This window comes from Pseudopipra pipra, chromosome 8 (assembly GCF_036250125.1).
Source record: "Pseudopipra pipra isolate bDixPip1 chromosome 8, bDixPip1.hap1, whole genome shotgun sequence".
Taxonomy (NCBI): domain Eukaryota; kingdom Metazoa; phylum Chordata; class Aves; order Passeriformes; family Pipridae; genus Pseudopipra; species Pseudopipra pipra.
Genome location: NC_087556.1, coordinates 20,586,998 through 20,607,184, shown reverse-complemented (window position 1 = coordinate 20,607,184; position 20,187 = coordinate 20,586,998). Strand labels below are relative to the sequence as shown.

The 20,187-nt window shown below is 37.2% G+C and overlaps 1 protein-coding gene across 4 annotated transcripts in view; it reads left to right on the top strand.

Annotated features, from left to right (window-relative positions):
- The window catches only part of PLCE1 (phospholipase C epsilon 1), a 149,663-nt gene that overhangs the window by 114,948 nt on the left and 14,528 nt on the right, over window positions 1–20,187 (top strand). For 2 of the 4 annotated variants that reach the window (XM_064662888.1, XM_064662886.1), the window contains 13 exons: window positions 4,455–4,577; window positions 4,663–4,799; window positions 5,703–5,941; window positions 6,949–7,010; window positions 7,157–7,322; window positions 9,097–9,204; window positions 9,621–9,737; window positions 9,820–9,978; window positions 10,952–11,075; window positions 13,720–13,761; window positions 14,514–14,638; window positions 15,370–15,487; window positions 19,665–19,796. In XM_064662888.1, the coding sequence (XP_064518958.1) occupies window positions 4,455–4,577; window positions 4,663–4,799; window positions 5,703–5,941; window positions 6,949–7,010; window positions 7,157–7,322; window positions 9,097–9,204; window positions 9,621–9,737; window positions 9,820–9,978; window positions 10,952–11,075; window positions 13,720–13,761; window positions 14,514–14,638; window positions 15,370–15,487; window positions 19,665–19,796 (1,652 nt within the window). The remainder of the gene's footprint in view (window positions 1–4,454; window positions 4,578–4,662; window positions 4,800–5,702; window positions 5,942–6,948; window positions 7,011–7,156; window positions 7,323–9,096; window positions 9,205–9,620; window positions 9,738–9,819; window positions 9,979–10,951; window positions 11,076–13,719; window positions 13,762–14,513; window positions 14,639–15,369; window positions 15,488–19,664; window positions 19,797–20,187) is intronic. The other 2 variants (XM_064662890.1, XM_064662887.1) reach the window with 1 other exon arrangement.

The window sequence follows — 20,187 nt, the reverse complement described above, 5'->3', positions numbered from 1 at the left end:
ATACAAGAAGACATTCTAAACAGAGGCTTTCTGTTTAGAGAAATGAATGAAGAACCTTTTAAGAGAATGAATACTGAAATATGGTTATGAGTATGAATCTTGGGGGTTCCACAAGAGCAATAGTGAAAAATGAAAGAGATTACTGATGTTGATGTAACATTACTTTTGAAGAGATGTGTCTTGTGGAATGGTTCCTGTTGTGTATTTCTTGGCGATTTTATTTATACTTAAATAGTTGGATTTAGCAACAGATGTGAGTAGTAGAGCCACGTGTGGACAGATGTGGTTGGCTTAACACTGCTTAACACTGCTTTCTGAGATTCTTACCATGTTCTTTACTTTTTGTTCCTTGCTATCATTCACAAACTTGGATTTGTTTCTCTAAGCTTTTATCTTTTTTTTTTTTTTTTTTTTTGAGTATTAGAACAGATTTCTTTTACATTAAACTGAAGAAATACTGCTTTACCACCTCTGGAAAATGCTTCTGTGTTTTGCAAATCTGCTTTTTACTTTTATGCCAAAATGCTGTTGTTCTCTAAAAGAGATTAAAAGGCTCAACGGGGAACTCGCATTCCCCGGGGAAGGACAGCTAATGTTCTTTTAAATCCTCTCAGTCCTGGGTTTCTGTACAGATCCCTGCATAGCTTAGCACTGTGGGCCTCCCCAAGTTATCACAGGTTTTCCCTGGCAAAGTTTCCCCAGCAACTCCATACATCCTTTGGTAGAGCACTCCTAAATTTGCTGTGACACTTCTTGCTTAAACTTGCTGTGACCCTTCTTGCTAAAATTTGCTGGGGATACAGCTATGTGGCTGTTTCATCTGTCCCGAGGAAATCTTCTCAGATCAGATTTACGTGTTTTACCCATTACCTTGACCTAATTTTTGTGAGCCATTAAGAGATTTGGAGCACTGGAGAGAGTTTTATTCTTGTTATTTAGTCTGTGGACCCTTGCTAGGTCTGAATTGTGCTTGCCAGTTTTCATGTGTGTGGACACTTCACATGTGCCTCAACTGTTATCAGTGAGTCCAAGTTATCAAATAATTGACTCTCTGCTTTCCTGCAAAGTCTTGTAATCTTCCACCTTATATGTGTATTACTTCACTCCTGGGATATCTTTTATAGTAAACCAGCTGGTTGCCTCCAATATAGAATTTAGGTGCTCTTCTGGGAATAGGTGCTCCAGAGACTTCTGTAATTAGATGTCTGGATGAAGAGCTTACTCAGACTCAAACCATCAAACTATCTTGGAGGACACAGTAAGGTTTGTACCTTCAGGCAATCCACCCACAGTCATGGCATGTCCTATGGCTTTATGTTGCATTAAATATATGGCAATCTGTCAGGCAATAACATGCCATAGCTTATTTCAGCCGTTTCAGATATAAAACACACCAAACATGAAACAGTGGCAGGATGGCTGTCTGTGGCAGCACAGGTAGAAGTGAGGGAGGAGCAGACTGGGGCAGTGGTTCACAAGCTGTGGTACATAAAGACTGTGAGCAGCACAATGTTTTTACTTGAAGCTGCTGCCCTTAACCCTGGTGATATGCAAGCAAAGTAAGTTTGGGAACCCACACAGGCTGAACACAGCCATTTTTTGTTTCTCTTTTGCTCCATTTTTGTTGTTATTCTGCAGTCAAGTTATATACTTAGTTATACCCTACAGGTTTCGCCAGTATCATTATAAATTAAGATAAAATGAAGTATCCATTTTCCAAAGTAACAGAAAGTTTGAATGACCTAGATAATGAAATAACCTAGGAAAAACCGGATCCGCTGGGAGTGCTTATACACATTTGTATAAGCACTGCACAGATGACAGCTAATGAGGAGATGAGCAGAGTTTAGTAATTCAGATTAGCATCTGGATTTAGGCTCAAACACTGATAAGACTTTGTAGCTGGAGGCAGTGTTGGACATGAGCTGGTTGTGCACATTAGGTGCACAATCCCTCACAGAACCTGGAGCTTAGGAGAGCAGTGGGCAGAGGGTCCCACCAGCAGCACAGAAAGCTGAGCTGGTGACAAGTGATTGCTAGGTCCTGCAGTGTAGCAGGAGGGCAGCAAGAGAGAATTCTAGTTCTTTTTCTCTTGCCATATAGCATGTGCATCATTTTACCTGAGCAGTAAATTAGAACATCTCCACTAAATGAGAAGTGCTAAATAAAATAACATTTTTTAAAGTGGAAAAATATTTCTAAATATAATGATAAAAGTTGAAAAAGAGGAGGACCTGGCTATCTTTATTGTACATTTTAAATAATAGTAATTCTTATGGGTACAGAATGAAAAATGGTATTTTTCCATATATAACTCATAACCTTGATATTCCTGATGTCCTTACAAATAATTTACATTCAGATAAATCCTTGTACAATCCAAATGTCCAGATGATTTCTGAACACAGGTCGCCTGCAGCTGTCATTCTTTCAAAGCAGATGTGCATATGACAAATTTCCAAGGTCTTTGGAAACCTAGTGCCACCTGTAAGGTGGAGGAATCAGGAGAGAGGGTGATAAGGCCGCTGGAAAATGGACCACAGGAAAACTAGAGAAGTGGGCTTTTTTTGTGAACAGAGAATAAACTGCCTCTCTCATTAACTGTATACAGGTGTAATCCAGACTGCTACTAATTGCAGTTTTGGTTGTTGGTGATGGTGAGGTTTTCTTGGGGTTTTTGGCTTTTTTTTTTAACAACCTGTATTACCCATGGAATGACTCTGGAAGACAGTCTTTAGTGATCAGATCTAGGAAAATGTTGAACATTTTCTTCTGTTGTTGGTCATCCATTTGGTACTCTACAGATCCAGTCTGTTTTCTGGAGTCTAGAAACTTTCCTCATCGTGGTTTATTTTTCTTGTCTGATAAAAATGTTAGGAATTATTTAGTCCAAAAAAAGTTATATGCAGTATGTCAGTACATGCCATAATGATGTCAAACAAATTGAATGTTATCAACTAAAGTAGATGGTATTTTTTTCTACTTCTAAGTCACATTCTGTTTTCAATTATATGCATTCATCCCAGCCCAGGAGTAAATTGAGGATTCTGATCTAGCATATTTGGGTAAAAAGTCACCTGCTTGCAGGCATGTCTTCAGGAACACTGGACAACAAGCTGGTCCTGTTTTTCCATCGCAGCTGTTGGAACTATTTGTACTGAACCTGATGGCAGAATTCATAGATTAATGGATTTGTGTATAACATTACAGAGCAATTAAGTCTGACACACGGTTGCCTAGTCTGATATTTTGAAACAAATACTGCAACTTCTACAGTTATGGTTTAAAGCAGACAGTTGTTTGCTTAGATCCCTCCCTTTTCAGGATGGTGGTGCTGGCAGATTCCATTCCTGCAGGGTGTGTTCATTGCTGTTTAGGCCCAGGAGGGGGCTCAAGAGCTCAGCCCCTCATTGCAAATTACTACATGTAATTCACTGAGGACTTGTTCATGCTTCTCAAGTGAGGGCCTAACTACACTTACAAGTGTAAATCTGTAGTAGGCTGAAGATTTCGGGAAGTCACTTTTGGAAATGTACTGGTTCTATTTCAAAAACTTTATTCATCTGCACAACTTAGAGTAATGATTGCAGTTACAGAGCGATTATTACTCTTGGTATTGGTATTACTCAAATCAATTAAAATAAATAGCACCAAACAGCTAGTTGTTTCCGTGATCATTTTCTGCCTTTTCTCTCAAGAAATTCCAGTTTGCTTTCCTTCCTTCAGTCCACAAAGCTGAAAGGAGGAAATCATTAGAACCTCATTTGGTTCGATCTTAACAGAAGAAGAGAACTGTGGTTTGACCTGTCTTTGATGTATCTGATGACAACCCCAACCATTCTTGGGAAGCATCCTAGAAAACCCATGGGCTGGGAAACAATGAGAGTTGAATGCCAGGAAAGGGGAAAGGTTGTGCTTCTTAAAATCTGCACCTTCAATGCTCCCAGATATAAGAAACCCCAGGTGCATAAGGAAAATACTTGGTTTTCCTCTGTATCCAGTCAGAATATTAGCATTTTATTTTGACAGCAGAGCTTTAAGGAATTATGCTTCCATTTTATTTTTTCCATGGCAAATCTTTAATGAATTTCATAAAGAGTCTGCATTACAAGAATAATGGCATTGTTTTCTTCAAAGGCAAAACAAGAATGCTTTCATTTGTGCCATATGCATCAGGCTGTTTTGCACATGAAAGCTTTAAATACCATACATATACATTATTTATTCTGGCAAAGTTTGCAGTTGTCTTGAGGGAAAAGAGTAGCTGCTGTAAAACAAGAAGGTACAAACTGTCATTATGCATCTTATAAGATACTGCTTTTTTTGCTTCTTCCAGATATTGGTAATAAATGCATTAAGGAGAGCACAAATAAACTATTACTACAGTAATGCAAAATGTTTCAATAAAAAGAAGTTTAGTGTACCCAAACTACAGCAGTCTTTTTCTGATTTAGCACATGGAGCAGCAGTAGCTGGCATGGCCGCGTTAAAGGAGGAATGAAGGGGTTTCAGAACTTCATGGTGTCTGATAGTAACATGACTTTTGTGGAATTTGTAGAGCTCTTCAAATCTTTCAGGTAAAATATATCTTTATTTTGTACTGATTTCATTCATCCAAGTTTATAAAAGAGCAAAAATTGAACTTTCCTACTCTTTTTGCAGCGTCCGTAGCCGCAAGGATCTGAAAGACCTTTTCGATATCTATGCTGTGCCTTGCAACCGATCCGGCTTAGACCCTGCTCCACTTTATACTAATTTGAAAATTGATGAAAATAGCAGTGGATTCCAGCCTGATTTAGGTTTGTTTAAAGAGGAAAATTGAGCTGTTAGACTGCTGAGCAACTTCGGTTATTGGCCTTAATAAAAAGTGTCTCAGTCTCAAAAAGAACCATCAGTTATAAGTTTAAGTAGAGGACTGCTGCCATGCCTTTGCTAAGCAGGATGTAAGACAGAAATGAAGGGAAGGAAAAGTATTCTGGCTTTCCATTAGCCAAATATATTTGTAACCGATAATAGCAGAGGCATAAAACTTGTTGCTGAGTGGCTGAGCTCAAGGATCTGTAGAGATTGCAGGAGCTCTGGAAGGGCTAAAACACTAAGAAAAAATAGGGAGTAGAAACGAGGAAGCTGTGTCCTGTGTCTCATTTGGCTGTTTTTTCCTTATCTGATTTCCTAGTGGATCTGCTTTATGTGGGATAAGGGGAAGGAAGCCTCTGTCCCTCTTTACATTCCCCAGTTACCATAATCTCAGTCTGAACTTTGGCCACATTTAAAGAAAACACTCTTTCTGCCAAGCATCTTGTGGGGAGGGTGCAGAACAATTGGCATAGGGGACTGGAAGAAGATGAACAGTGATTGAACAGGAAGGGTATGGGGTTGCACACAGTGAAGGAAAGGCTTTGGGGCTGTTCATGGTGGTGAGGGGAAGCAGGAGAACCCTGGGTGACTGTATGAGAGGCTGTGGATCCATGTTCAATGTTCCAGGATTTTGTTCATAATAATTGAACACTTATAGTCTGCTCCCATGGACTCTTGTTCTTTTTGTTAATGAATAAAAACAAGATGAGTTTGTTCTAATTTACTATGCTAAAATATTCAGTCAGATACTTGTGCACATTGTATATTGCATTATATTCTATACAGTCTATATAATACACATAATTATTTGGCTTATAATTATATTCTCTTATTTTTCTTTCAAGATTTGTTGACTAGAAATGTTTCAGACCTTGGTTTGTTCATTAAGAGCAGGCAGCAGCTATCAGACAACCAGAGGCAAATATCTGATGCTATTGCTGCTGCCAGCATTGTTACCAATGGTACTGGAGTTGAAAGCACATCGCTGGGAATATTTGGAGTGGGAATCCAGCAGCTAAACGACTTCCTAGTGAATTGCCAAGGAGAACATTGTACCTATGATGAAATTCTCAGTATTATACAGGTCTGTAATACAAATATCTTGTAATTTCTTTTTACTTGAAATCCTGTTACTTCCATTTTCCCCACTACCATTGTCTGCCAGTCAGAATAGCATCTGCGTGGATACCTCCTTTCACACTGATATTGTCACTACCGTTTACTTGAGTTTGAAGTTTAATACTATCTTTATTTTGGGCTAGAAAATTTTATGGATGTCCATAAATAAATTCATTTTTAAATCATGCAAATAAAGAGTTCTGTTGGCTATGTGTGCTTTAGCAGGGAAGGGATGTCATCACTTGGGAAAAGTATTTGTGACAGTTCATTGTTTTCTCCTTGTCTGTGACGACATTTGATTGAGCTTAACCCTAATTTGGAACTTAAAAAAGCACCATTTCCACATGATTTTATTTTTTTATAAAAAAATTTCCAGAGCAAACATGGACATTTTATTCCCTTTTGTACAATTGCTGAAGATTTTAGAAAGTGTATAGAAAATTTTTTATTCCTCTAGACATGCATAATTAATATGATTCGAGATTAACCCCCCCACTTGGCAGTTAACAAAGGCTGAAAACTGTAGCTTTCAACTATCAACATGTCATATAAAACTGCAAAGTTTAAAAGCCAGAAATTCTAAAGAAACATCAAGTTAGACTACTACAAGTCTCTTTAATTTGAAATGGTGGTATGTTGTGTTTAAGCATAGTAGATAGGAGTGGGATCCTGATCACAGACCCTTCTTAATTTCAGCTTAAGTACTGATTCTGCTTTTAACAGGAGGTTGGATTAGATGACCTCCCAACATCCTTTCCAATCTGAATGATTCTATGATTTACAATTATGAGTTCAGTATATTTGTTTAGTGATTTGTAAAACACAGTTTGCAGGCACATAATTATCCACAAAAAGACTGGTTTTACATACTTACTGGTGAGTGCTATGAGCAGACTACACTATGAAAACATGACAAAGACATACTTCTAAGAATTGTTATGATGTATCTCTTAAATTTCTTCCTCCTCATAGAAATTTGAACCCAGTGTGAATATGTGCCAACAAGGGCTGCTATCTTTTGAAGGATTTGCAAGGTAATTACGTATGTGTTAATTTATGTATCTATATCTCTATCTATATATATATATCTTTCAAGATGATACTAGGGTATTGATGTTTGTATGACAGTCACAAAATGCTAAGCACAGCATAAAATTTCCTCACATCTTCTCACTTCTAGATTTTTGATGGATAAAGACAACTTTGCCTCCAAAAATGATGAATCACAGGAGAATGCTGAGGACTTGAACTTTCCTCTCTCCTATTACTACATAGAATCTTCACACAACACTTACCTTACTGGCCATCAGCTTAAAGGGGAGTCCTCAGTAGAGCTCTACAGCCAGGTATGCAGGATTGGATCACTGTGCAGCTTTCAACATGAACTTGTTTGTTTTACTGGCAAGTTGCAGAAACATGACCTTTCTGCTTTGAAAATCTAGATGTCCTAAACCTCTGCTTGCAAAATGTTGGAAAACATGATGTGTGGGAAAGCTGCCTGTAAGCACAGTTGTGCTCAAATGCCTTTTCTAAGGCAAAAAAAATGGGTTTAGTTTGAGATTCATAGCATTTAGACACCAGTCGGTCTGACCCAACCTACTAAAATTAGACTTTCCCACAGGAAAGACTGATCTAATATTTTAGTTCATTCAGATGTCAAAAACACTACTGAAATACTGTACATTGCACTGCTAAGACGAATTTCAAATGGAACTATAACTTCTAAAAACATTACTTCTAGGAATATTCTACAGGTTTTTAGACTTTATGCCTTATTGGCAGTGAGCAGGAACAAAACGATTTCTCCCTAGGACTTTTGGTTCTGTGTTTGTTTGTATATATATCTTTTCGTGTCTGTATTTACGAAATGCTAGAGAAAGCATCGAACTTCCTGTCAGTAGTGTTTTCATTACTTTAAATGTTAATGACTCATCATTGAGAAGGGCTCATCTGGTGTCCCATGTGCTCCTTCACCTGGGCTTATAAAACAGAGGGATGAGGCTGTGTTAGGAAATCCTGAGTAACATGATCACACTGAATAATGCAATTGCAGAGGTTCCTGTAGTAGCACTACGTGGTGATGTGAGTATTGTGTTGGTAATAGGTGGGAAGTGAGATAGGGCTCAGCTGCCTTCAAAATTTGCATGATTCAGAAAAGCTTCTCCCTGTCCCTCAAGTCACCAGCTGAAGGGACACTTTGCTCTGGCTCGGTGTGGCTGGCTCTCACAGAAGTGGTGGTGTGCCAGCTATGGACACAACTGTCTGAAATCAAATTATTCAGGTTTTGAGTAGGAGGAATAACTTGTTCTTTGTTCCTGAATGTTTTTGCTGGAAATGGGTTTGATTGTTGAGGTCTTTCTATTCAGTAAAATATTTAATTGTGGTACAGATGATAGGCATGCTAAATACTGATAGCAATAAGAAGCTGGGCTGTCACCAGATGGGCTAGCTTATCTTTCCCTTCATCCTTCCTCTTTGCTTCCTTCAGTGGTTTTCTAGCAAGCAGGGCTTTCTAAAATAAATAAATGAATAAATGAAAAATGGATGTAAATTAGCTTAATATAATTGATTAAGATGGCTTGGCACATTTCCATTCTAACTATATTCATAGAAGTTGTTTCTTCAGACAACATTTTCAGACAATCTTCTGTTTATAAAACTAACAATAACAAAAAGAACCAGCAAACAAACTGGAACTTTCCCCATAAGTTGTCATGGGAGCAACCTGGAATAAATTGCCATGTTGCCTTGTAGCTGCTTTTTCAGGGAGAAATATAGAAATGTTTCTCTCTCTCAGAAAATTAAGCTATACATTAGGAACCACCTTCTGCAAACAGATTCCCTGTGTTCTGTAAGATACCATGAATTTCAAAGCTTTATGGTAACTCTCCTAAGAACATACATGCTTTCTTAATTTTCCCTTTCTTTTTCAGTGGGAAATGAGGATTTCACTTAGGGAATGCGGGTAGCTTCTGTGGGCTGTTTACTTCATGGAGATTGCTCTTTCCAGCACTCTTGCTGAATCACTGGGCTTTCACTCAGTTCTGCAGTGTCTGTCTTCTGCTTTGATGGCATGAGGGTGTGACTTAGACGTGCTAACACTGTTCAATTGCATTGTAGGTTCTTTTACAAGGCTGCAGAAGTGTAGAATTAGACTGCTGGGATGGTGATGACGGGATGCCTATCATTTATCATGGTCACACTCTTACTACTAAGATCTCTTTTAAGGTATGCTGATAACTGCATATAGAAACAAAAAAATGAGAAGAAAATCAGTATTTTTTTCTGCAATGAAGGAAAAAATTTGCCAACTAGAAAAATAAAAATCCTAATGGGCTAAATCCGAATAGAGTATGAACTATGGACTGTCAGACATGAACTCCTCAATGCTAAAGATTATGCTTTTTAAATCAGTTTTTGTAGCATATATACTGTAATTTTCTGTCTTTTTATTGTCAATGTAAGTAACATAAGTATGTATTACCAGTCCTGTTGTAACAAGATGCTATCTTGTTTTGAAAACAAATTTTGGACCCTTTCCCCTTAGAGAGGAAAACAGGTATCTTCCCCTTTCAACTAACAGTAAGCTAGCTGAATGCTGCAAAATAACCCCATGTTCTTTCAATGGCCTTTCTTTCCCCCAGGAGGTAGTTGAAGCTATTGATCGCAATGCATTCATCACTTCTGACATGCCAGTTATCATATCCATAGAAAACCACTGCTCGTTGCCTCAGCAACGCAAGATGGCTGAAATCTTCAAGGTAGGCCATAAACTGCAGTAAATTACTCTAAGCACATGCCTTGGGATTTTCCGTAATATATCACTTGTTCTTAATATTTCAGAATGTATTTGGAGATAAGTTGGTGACAAAGTTTTTATTTGAGAGTGACTTTTCTGATGATCCCATGCTTCCTTCCCCTGGCCAACTGAAAAGAAAAATCCTGCTTAAAAACAAGAAGCTGAAAGCCCATCAAACACCAGTGGATATATTGAAACAAAAGGTGAAGTCTTTCCCTAATAGCAAATAGTGAGACCCAACTTTGGTTAGAAATAGTTCATTTGTGTTTGAAGTTTGTGCTATTCCCATATGAACAGCAGAATAATCTAATGCATATTCATGCTTGGAAGACTCACAGTGGATTGCAACACTTTCAAATAACTAGAAAAGACATATAGTACAGTATCGATACAACACAACTAAATTTTAGTGTATATTAGTTTTATATAGCCCTAAATAAATGATAAACATAAATGAATTTTCTCTCTGAGTCTATAACATTTACTGTTCACGATTATTGAGAAATAGTGATATGCATTAAGTATGTGTATATATTTACAATATGTAGTAATTTTTGGTAGAGTTCTACTTTGTTTCTTTTTTCATAGTCAAGCCAGGCAAATGCTGTCTTTCCTAATCCCTTTTGATGGGGGACTCTGCTATTCAAATAGTGCTTATACCTATATGAGAATTTTTTTGATTTCTAAAGATTAGGACTGCATCTATAGTAACATCAATATAATAATGTCTATGGTTAGTCAGCAATTAGATTGAATCCTTGAAAATGTAAATGCAGTTGCATTAGATTTAAATTCTTGTATCAGAATGAGTAAATCACACTGATTAGTACCAGTATATGGACATGCTCCATCTTTTGAAAAGGTTTTAAACTATTTCTTGAACAGCCTACCTCAGACTGGAAAAAAGCAGCATTGCTCTGAGTGATGTGCAAAGTGGAAATTTTCCTGTAATTAATTAGTTTTCATATCTTATTAAGTGTTTTTCTTTCAATACAGGTTTTCTTTACTTTCACACCCTTAAAATGGTATTTTAGTTTGATCTTAACAATCTTAAAAATCTCACTTATTTCTCATTCAGTGCTTTCATATAAATAAAATAAGATGCAAACAGTGATGAAAACCCTTTTGCTTTTTAAAAAATTACCAATAATTTACTAAGTGATTCTATTGTTGCAGGCTCACCAGCTGGCACATATGCAAGCACAGGCTAGCAATGGTGCTAGCAACCCCACACCTACCAATGAGGAGGAAGAAGATGAAGAGGATGAATATGACTATGACTATGAATCTCTCTCTGATGGTAACAATATTTATTCCTTTATTTATTTATTTATTACAGTGCTGTTGCTAGAACTGTAGCAATAAGAATGTAAATATTCTAGTTCAGAAATGAGGTAGGTAAGTTGGTCTTACCTTGTGAGAGGAAGATATGCTAAATGTCCTTGATGGCACTTTGGTGCGGTAGTCTCTAATACTGTGAAATTAATTTGACTGTATAGAGGACTTGGATGTGACTTTGAGTCCAACCATTATATGTTTTAACTGTGCATTGTATGCTAAATTCTAGTCTTTGTAAATTACGTTACTCATATAGACAGCTGAAAGCTCAAGTTTGCAACAGGCATAGCCCTGGCATCTGCATGATCTCTGAAGTACCCATCAGCATGATCTCTGAAGTACCCATCAGCTGTTCATAGTAAAGGTAGAGGAGCTGCTGAGTCCTTGGTTTATTCAGTGAAGATGGTTTTATTGAAGCATCAGGTGCTCAGTGAGAAAACGGCAGGACATGCCTCAGTGACTTGCCTTGTAAGTTCATGGGCTGTCTACACTTCAGCTGTCCTACCCTTCAGGAACTGGCAGTTTAGCATAAATCCACCTTTAGGAGCAGTTTATAGATTGGATTAATGACTGGCATGCCAAAAGTGATAACAAATATTGCAGTTAGTAACTTCCACTACTTCCTTGATTCTACTACAGATGAGGCAGCTGAGCTGAAGTCATGCTTTCTTTTTTTGCTTCTCTTGCTGCGGGACTGGTTGATTCAGGTAGAGAAAACAGCTGGAGTCAGAAAATGTAAAAATATATTTAATCCTCTAAAGTTTTATCAAAGGATATTTGTCAGAACTTCCATGTATGGATCGAACAAGCTTGAATGCATCTAAATGGATTATTTGCTTTTTTTAAACAGTAATTTTCAGAGAATATATCAAAGTAGATCAGTGTGTGTTTACCCAGTGAGACAGCAGTGATGATATTAAGTGAAACCAAGCTCTTTGGGTAGTTAAACCCTGCACCATTGTTAAACTCTGTAAATGAGTCACAAAACTGACCAAAGGGACAAAAAGTTGCAGATGTGCTTCAGTGTAAGTAAATGTAAGGTTATTTGAGGGAAAACCTTTAAACCTTGTTTATATGATTCTAAGATCAACGATGGCAGTATCAGTTTCAGAAATCATGGAATTACTGAGTTCTCTGAAATGCTCATCTTGGTGTTCAGTGACAGCTAAAAGATGGAGATGATCAGGGACAGTAATGAAAACAAAACCTCTTTTGGTTTCTATATAAAACCTTAATGTGTGACAACTTGAGTTCTGTGTCCAGTTCTTGCCTCCAGATTTCAAGAAGGATATGATGGGGTTTAAGAGAGGTTAGAGAGACGGGCAGCCAAAAAAGTAAAGCGAGTGCAGTGGTGGCCTTGCACGAGTCTGAGAAGGCTGGAATTCTCCAGCTGGTAGAGAAGGGGACTGAGAGGTGAATTGGAAGCTGATTTGCTAAATCATGAAGTGGTGGGTAAGGGGAGTACAGAACTGTTACTCTTTAGATCTAGGAGGTACTCAGTAAAACAAGTGGAAGTTCAGTCTAAAACAGGTAAAGTATTTATTTGTGCAGCTGGTAGTAAACTTCTGGAATTTGCTGCCATGGGAAATTGCAGGGCCAAGTGGCATCAGCATGTTAAAAAAAACGATTGGACAAATTCATGGACGGATTTATAAGCCAATGTCGTAGGTAGGAATATTTTAGTCCAACATCTCTAATATTCAACAGTTGTGGTTGTTGGGATGGTACTCAGGAAGTGGGGCCAGTTGCTCTCTTTAAATGGTATCTTCTGTTGCCACTGTCAGAGAATGCTCAGCTAGATGGACAGTTGGTCTGACACAACTGGGGGTGTTCTCCTGAGTAAACAGTGATGAACCGAACCTTTAAGTCTAGTGGGGAGCTGTTTAAGTTCTAGGTGCCATGTTCAGAGAAAATGTAAGCCTTGAGCATGTCCTGCAGCATAGGACTTCTTTTCAGATTGTCTCTTATTTACATTACTTGCTTCTGTCTTTAATGATTTAAAAAATAGTCACAAAATTAATGAATGCAGTTCAGAACCTGACACTGCTTATGGAATAGCAGTATTATTTAATGCTAATATGAAAATTTATAGGTTTGATGTCAGTGCTGCCTTCAGTTGTGTTTTGCTAGAAAGCTGACCTAACTGGCTATTTGAGAATACTCTTTGTGTGGGACAGGGTGGAGATAGTGAAGATGTAAATTGCTGTGAAAACTTAGATCTTTGCTAACAGACTTGTGAAGAAAATATTGCAAAATAACTGCAGTAAGTGACTTTTGAGCAATATTCTAGTTAAGAGAAGGTTTGAGAAATCTGAAGCTAGCAAGAAACATTCACACCTTCCAATATATGAAGAAATCTGCAGCATGATTTACTGCTTTATTACAATAATAATTCTTTGGGGTCTTTAATTGTGTTAATATTTTGGAAAAACTAATCAAAGTAATGGTCTGTAAACTTTCTAAAAGAGATTCAGTTTTATTTTTCTTACTGATATATTTTTTGAGTAAGGCTAATAGTTTTACGACTGACACTAAATTTTCATTTTTCTGGCTGTAAATCTTAATTTCCTTTACTCTTATTCCCTCTCTGACTCATTTCCCTGTAGCTGATGTCCTTAATGCTTCTCCTGCTCCTAACAGCCAGGAAGGTAAAAGCCATTTGGTTGAGCATTTTAACTGCATGAAATCAGCATTGCATCTTCAGCCTGTTCAGTGTGACAGTGTGAATGTATGGTTTTTACTTCATATTGTAAATGCAATCAGATGTTTTTAGATGGCATTGTTAACTGGTCAGAAGCTGTTAGAAGGCTGCATGTGCGACACTGGTTATGCATAAAAAGATTATGGTCAAAGCATCAGGAATATCAGGAATAAAATAAAACCATTCCTTTTGTGACAGTTGCAATATTTTGGTCCAGAAAGACTATATTAGTAGGTTTATTATTCTTTGATAAATATGTAGCTTTGAAGAGGTATTTCTATAGATGGAAAAAATATTGGTGCGTGGTGAAAGTAAGGAGAGGAAAGCCAAAACTTGCTGTACACAGCGTGTACATGTTTGATGTAGTTAATTGTGTTTGGACATTTTTTGTCATTCAGGACTTCCAGTTGTTTTCAGATGGCAAACTTAATTCATTAGATGGTTTGGTCTTAAGGATCTTTTGAACACTAAAGGATCGGCTTTAAAGGAAGTGCAGTGTATTAACCAAAGCCAAGCATTGAATTTTTGAAGGAGAAGGTTACTACCAGAAGATGATGCTTTGACCAGCTAATGCATTATTTTAGCATCTGGTTATTCATATAAGATTCACAGCAATGTCCACAAATATTGTTAATTCAAATGAAATTTCCAGCTGAAATTGTTTGGCTTTATGTTTATTAATATCCCCTTAATTTTTAGATAACATTCTTGAAGACCGACCTGAGAATAAATTATCAAGTGATAAACTGCAGTTTGAATACAATGAAGAGACTGCCAAACGACTAAAGAAGGCTGATTGTGCCACTTACAATAATAAAGGAAAGGTAGTTCTGCTTTCCCCCCCCCTTCTTCCCAGCCACACTTTGATACATAACCAGCTTCAAAAGGATTGGACAGTTTAGGTAACTGAGACATCAGATGGCAAATGTGCTTTAATGAAGACAAATAATAGGAAGTATGGAAAGACACCAGAAAAACAGATTAAATAGAACAAATGCTCAACATACTGTTCTAGGAAAGTCTTCAGAGGTTGTTGTACATAGAGGCTGTTTGGCTGAAAATTTAACTGTTGTTGGTCTGAAGGAAAGTGTCATCGAAACAAGATCCAGGAGCTTATTTAGATATTTAATTTCCATTAATATCGATGGAACTGAAGATTTCATCTGAATCTTCAGCATCTTTGTGTATCAAAATAACTTTAAAGTACCACAGTATGATATCAGATAACCACAGTGCCTCTTATTAAATCATCTGACAATGGAACCAGTGCATTTCTGTTTAATAAATTGTAGTTTCTCCTGAACATGGATATGTTTTGTCTAAATGTTTGTAGAACTGACTGTGATTAAGGCCTTTGCACACTACTGCAGAATCAGTAACACGTGTTGCTGCATAGGTATGCACACAGGAGGGAGATGTGTTAGGTGAGGACACAAACCATATAGGAAGAAAGAGATAAAATATTTTAAAGACATAAGTAAGATATGCTAGAGTTCTTCCACATTCAGTAATATTATTATTAATTTTATTACATGTTCTTGGAATTGTCACTCAGGTTTACGACATGGAGCTGGGTGAGGAATTCTATCTTCTGCAAAATAAGAAGGAAAGCAGACAAATAGCCCCAGAGCTATCAGATCTTGTCATTTACTGTCAAGCTGTAAAGTTCCCTGGTAAGTACACTGCCCTGTTTTATTGCTCTAAGCTTTCTAATTCTTGGAGACATTATGTTTATGTTTTGAATTAGTTCGAAGTAGTCGAGGGGGTTCGTTCTTGATGATTTGGTAGGCTTCGTAATAACAGCTCCTGGCTGAGAAGCAGTATTCATAAATTATGTGACTACATACTGTTTGTCATATTAAAATGTTTACAAAAGTGAAATTTGCCAGTCTTCACAACTTAGACAACTGTTTCAGGGCCAAATGCCAGATGACAGAAAGCTTCATCTTAAGAGCTCCGAGTTTCCATGTAAGGACCTACTGAATTAGGAAGGAAAGTATCCTTAAGACCTTGAAGGAACAGCGTGTCACATTTCTTTAGATGACCTCAGTTTAGAGGGTTTCACCTTTGCCTACACTGCATCATCTGTTCTTCCCTAAGGGGACAGGAGAGGAGCCTTTTCATGGGGTGGGTGAGAACAACTGACTGCACACTCACACACAATCTTCATGGAAAGAGTTAAGGAAATAGGAGTGTCTTCTTCTGTACAGTAGGAAGAATAATGTTTGCAGAGAAAAGGAGAGGGAGTAACTGAAAAGATCACCGATAGTTACTTGTTCAGTACTGAAATGTGAGGTTGGGTATATTTTGGCTCATACTGTGAACATAAATACTTTTATATTGAGAATTTATTGTTTATTGATGTGTTTAATGTTTTGAATGAAAAATCTGCTTTTTAGTGGCATGGTTCTCTGTGGAAAAGTTAACCATTCTGCCAAATCATGATCTTATACAAATAGAACTATAATCAGATTAGAGAAGCTAACCAAACATAAAATAGTGTCAAATGGGCAAGATAAACATGCTGAAAAATGGACAGACATTCTTTGATAATCCTCCATAACTTTAAGAATTGTAGGTGTCACTTGTAAAAATAATGACTTCTAAAAATTCAAATATGATACTCTTTTTGATGAAATCTGCAATGAGATATCTTTCAAATAAAATATTTTCTTTTAAAGAAAGATATTCAAGATTAAACAGAGATAGTTGGAGTTGTTCCAAGCATTTTGACACACAAAAAAGTTCTGATGTTCTAAGAAAACTTTGAAATATTTAATTTTTAATGTAATTTTGGTTATAAACAAAATACCTGCTTTCCCTATCAGATTTCTTCCTCGTGCTTTAAAGGGGTCATGAATAGAACAATTAAGAAAATGAGCTCTTTTACAGATGAACACATGAAGCTGTAGAAATTACTTTTCCAACAAACTTTGTCTCCTTTGAGGCAAAAACTGCCTGCTCTGTAACGTAGACTTCCATGACCACCATGCCAGTGATTGGATTCCTCTGCTCAGCCAGAGGGCACAGACATGGTGCAGTGCCATACCCCAATATTGTCCATTAATGATGGAAACAGGGCTGGTAGATCCATAACTATGGAGCTCTATTGGCTGCATTCCTAACCAACTCAGAAAATGCAAGACTTTTGGAAATAGTGAGTGCAGAATTCATGTCAGTGTCTAATCAGTGTTGTAAATATTTTATTTCTCCTGTCTTCATATATTTTTACTCTCTGTTTACGCTTGCCTACGTCCCTGAATGTTTATCACTGTTTTGTGACTATAAAAAAGGACAAGGACCACTATATTCACTTATCCTAGCCTACTGAGTAACACAGACTTCCCTAAGCATTCCCTGGTCAAAACAGAATTTATCATGTGGAGAAAATAACATTTCTTGTTTATAAAATCTGTGTTAACAAGGAACCCACCACAGCTCTTCTTGCTTCCATGCTTTCTGACCCTTACAGTCTGTTGGATATCATCGTACCAGTATGTGAGAGGGTGAAGGTCTGTTCTCTGGGATCTCCCAAGATGAGGGCAGTGAAGCACACCTGAACACAGTGCTGTAACCCACTGGCACACGGCTCGTTGCCTTGGTGCTGAGGATCCTTACACAATGAGTACAGAAATTGAGTACATAAAAGCAGAATTTGCACAATCAAGGGGAGAGAGCAGGGAGTCACCCGAGCTAACTGGCATGAAATTCAGGCACCGTCTCCATTGTATCAGACCATCTGCCTCTATGGTGTCACTTTCCAAGAAATTAAAGTGAATATGAAAAGAGACAGCCTACATACATACAAAAGTGCTGTAAATTCTTTTTCAAGATCTGCAAACCTGCAGACTGTCTGTTGGTCTGAAATGTGGTGAAAAGGTGGGAATTACAATTTAACCTGTTATGTCGGTATGATTAGAATAAGAAGGGCGGGGAAGTTTGCGGTTGTCTGGATTAAAAAATCTAAAAGCAGTAAAGCAGTGTGCTTATATCTAACACAAGAGACAGGCACTAATCTCTGTAAGTCAAAGAACCTAGCATAGGGGTTGTAGAGAAATACAAAACATTCAATCTGTCATTATGGTAGTATAGTAGGATCTGTGTACAGTATGGTGGGATCAAAACTGGTCCTACTTTGACCAGAGAGGTGGACCAGATGACTTTCATATCATTGTCAACCTCCATTATTTTGCAAATTTATGATTGTATGAAGAGGTGGAGCTGTATTTTGGAGTCAAGTTTAAATTGGAGTGCAAAATGGAGCTTGCCTCTGGGAAGAGATGTGTCACATGCAAAGCATGGCCATGGGAAAGACTGAAATAAAACTCTCTGCTGCAGCTTCCCCTGTGGCCATCACGTTAGGGTCTGTCAGCCCAGGTTTTGCATTGCACTCTGGTGATTTATGAGGTTAGCTTGTTTCCTCAGTGACTGTCTCCACAACAGGATTTTGAAACCTGGATCTTCCTTGCCAAATCCATTTGATCCATTGAAAACTGGGATTAAATAGTGCTGGAAGCACACAGTTCATAACTTTTCATTCTCTAGTCAGTTCATATTCCTTCATCTCAGTTTCTACCATCTTCTGTTGTTTATGTGTATGCTTTGGCCCAAAGAGACAGTACATCTCCAGTGCTGCAAACATTTATATATATCCTAAATTTTACTAATCCAAGCAGTTCCACTGAAACTATCTGCATATTTTTACTAAATTCATGTACACATGCCATAAAGATTGAGAGCTGAAAATTTACAGCTGTGGACAGACTTCAGTAGAAAAGAAGCCAATGTATCCTCTTTGTGATTTACTATTTGAAATTATATTAAAACCAGAACTGTCTTTAGACAGGTATGAATTGATGTGAATTAATGAGCAATTAACAGTGTTTGCTCTGTTATATTCTGTATCACAAATACATATTGGGTCTCTGAGACCATCCCACACCTCACTGCTGTGGGCAGAATAACTACTGTGCCTTTTGACTTTGACTTTCTTTACTTTCATCTGTCCTGTGCTCTCTTCAAGTCAACAGAAAGAAACTGACCTTAAGTGGAATTGAGTCTCTTTACTTCACAGGGATTTAGGTCATGATTTTAATGATTATGTTTCTAGAAGGTACAAGTTTGAATAATAGCTATACAAGAGCTTTCCAGCTCCGTTTCTAGTGCATATTAACCATTAAATGTGTAATGGATTTTGTACACCTAACTGTATTTCCCAACATTGAAATACTAATAAACAGAAGAAGATAACTCTGCAAACATCTTGAAGTTAAACTCTTCTATCAACAGCATTTGGACTTTTATACCTTTAAATCATAGTCTTGCATTTATTTAATTATGTAGGTATCCTATCCCAGATGAATTCCATGATAATCACTACTGTTTAGATTTATTGCTTCTATAGAAAATATTTTTATTTTTTAAAAATTATTCTAAGGATGAATACATTGGGACTGTTACTGCAGATTTTTTTTAGTATCAGTTAGGACTATTTGGTAATTTGAGAGAAAGCCAATACCTTCCTCAAGCCAAAAAGTAAAATGGAGAAAAGTTACATCACAGAGAGAGAACTGTATATAATATTGCTTCTTATGAGTTTTTATATACGTTACATATATACACATATATATATACATTATATATAAAAACCTACATAACATATACATATATAAAGGCATCTATCTATGTAAGGATGTTAAAATTAAATTATGGAGAAAAATACACTGCTTGTCCTCTGTACTATATAACAAGAGTATGCATGCCTTCAAAAATAATGTAAAATATGATGGAAAATGTTGTGCCCTCTTGGTCATGTTTTTTGGCTCATTTATTTAACATTTATGGGAACAGGCTTGTCAACTCTAAACCCATCTGGCTCTAGCAGAGGAAAAGAAAGAAAAAGCAGGAAGTCCATTTTTGGCAACAATCCTGGCAGGCTGAGCCCTGGGGAGTCAGCTGCTCTTGCCAAAGCATCTGGAAAAGGTAAAGTTAGCATCTTCTTTCACCAGTCATGTGGAATGACTCTGTAATCCAACACATGTACCAGACCAAGTTGTTAAAGATCAAATACTTTGCAATGTGTAAGATGTTGAACTTTGGAATGGTTTTCTGTTAGTGCAGCAGCTATTAGAGTAACACTATTATAACTGAAGTGTTGAGTGTGGAATGTTAAAATAGGATTCCTCGGTCAGAGATATGATGACCTTAGTTCATAAACAATTCAAAACTAACATACATTTTAAGTGATGTATCTTAAAGTTTATGCTTTTAAAAGTATAAATGAATATTTTCAAAGTACAAATGGAAGGCAGAACTGTTGGGCTGGATCCAGAAAAGAATTTTTAATGTCTGAAGCAGGACTTAGTTGCCTAAA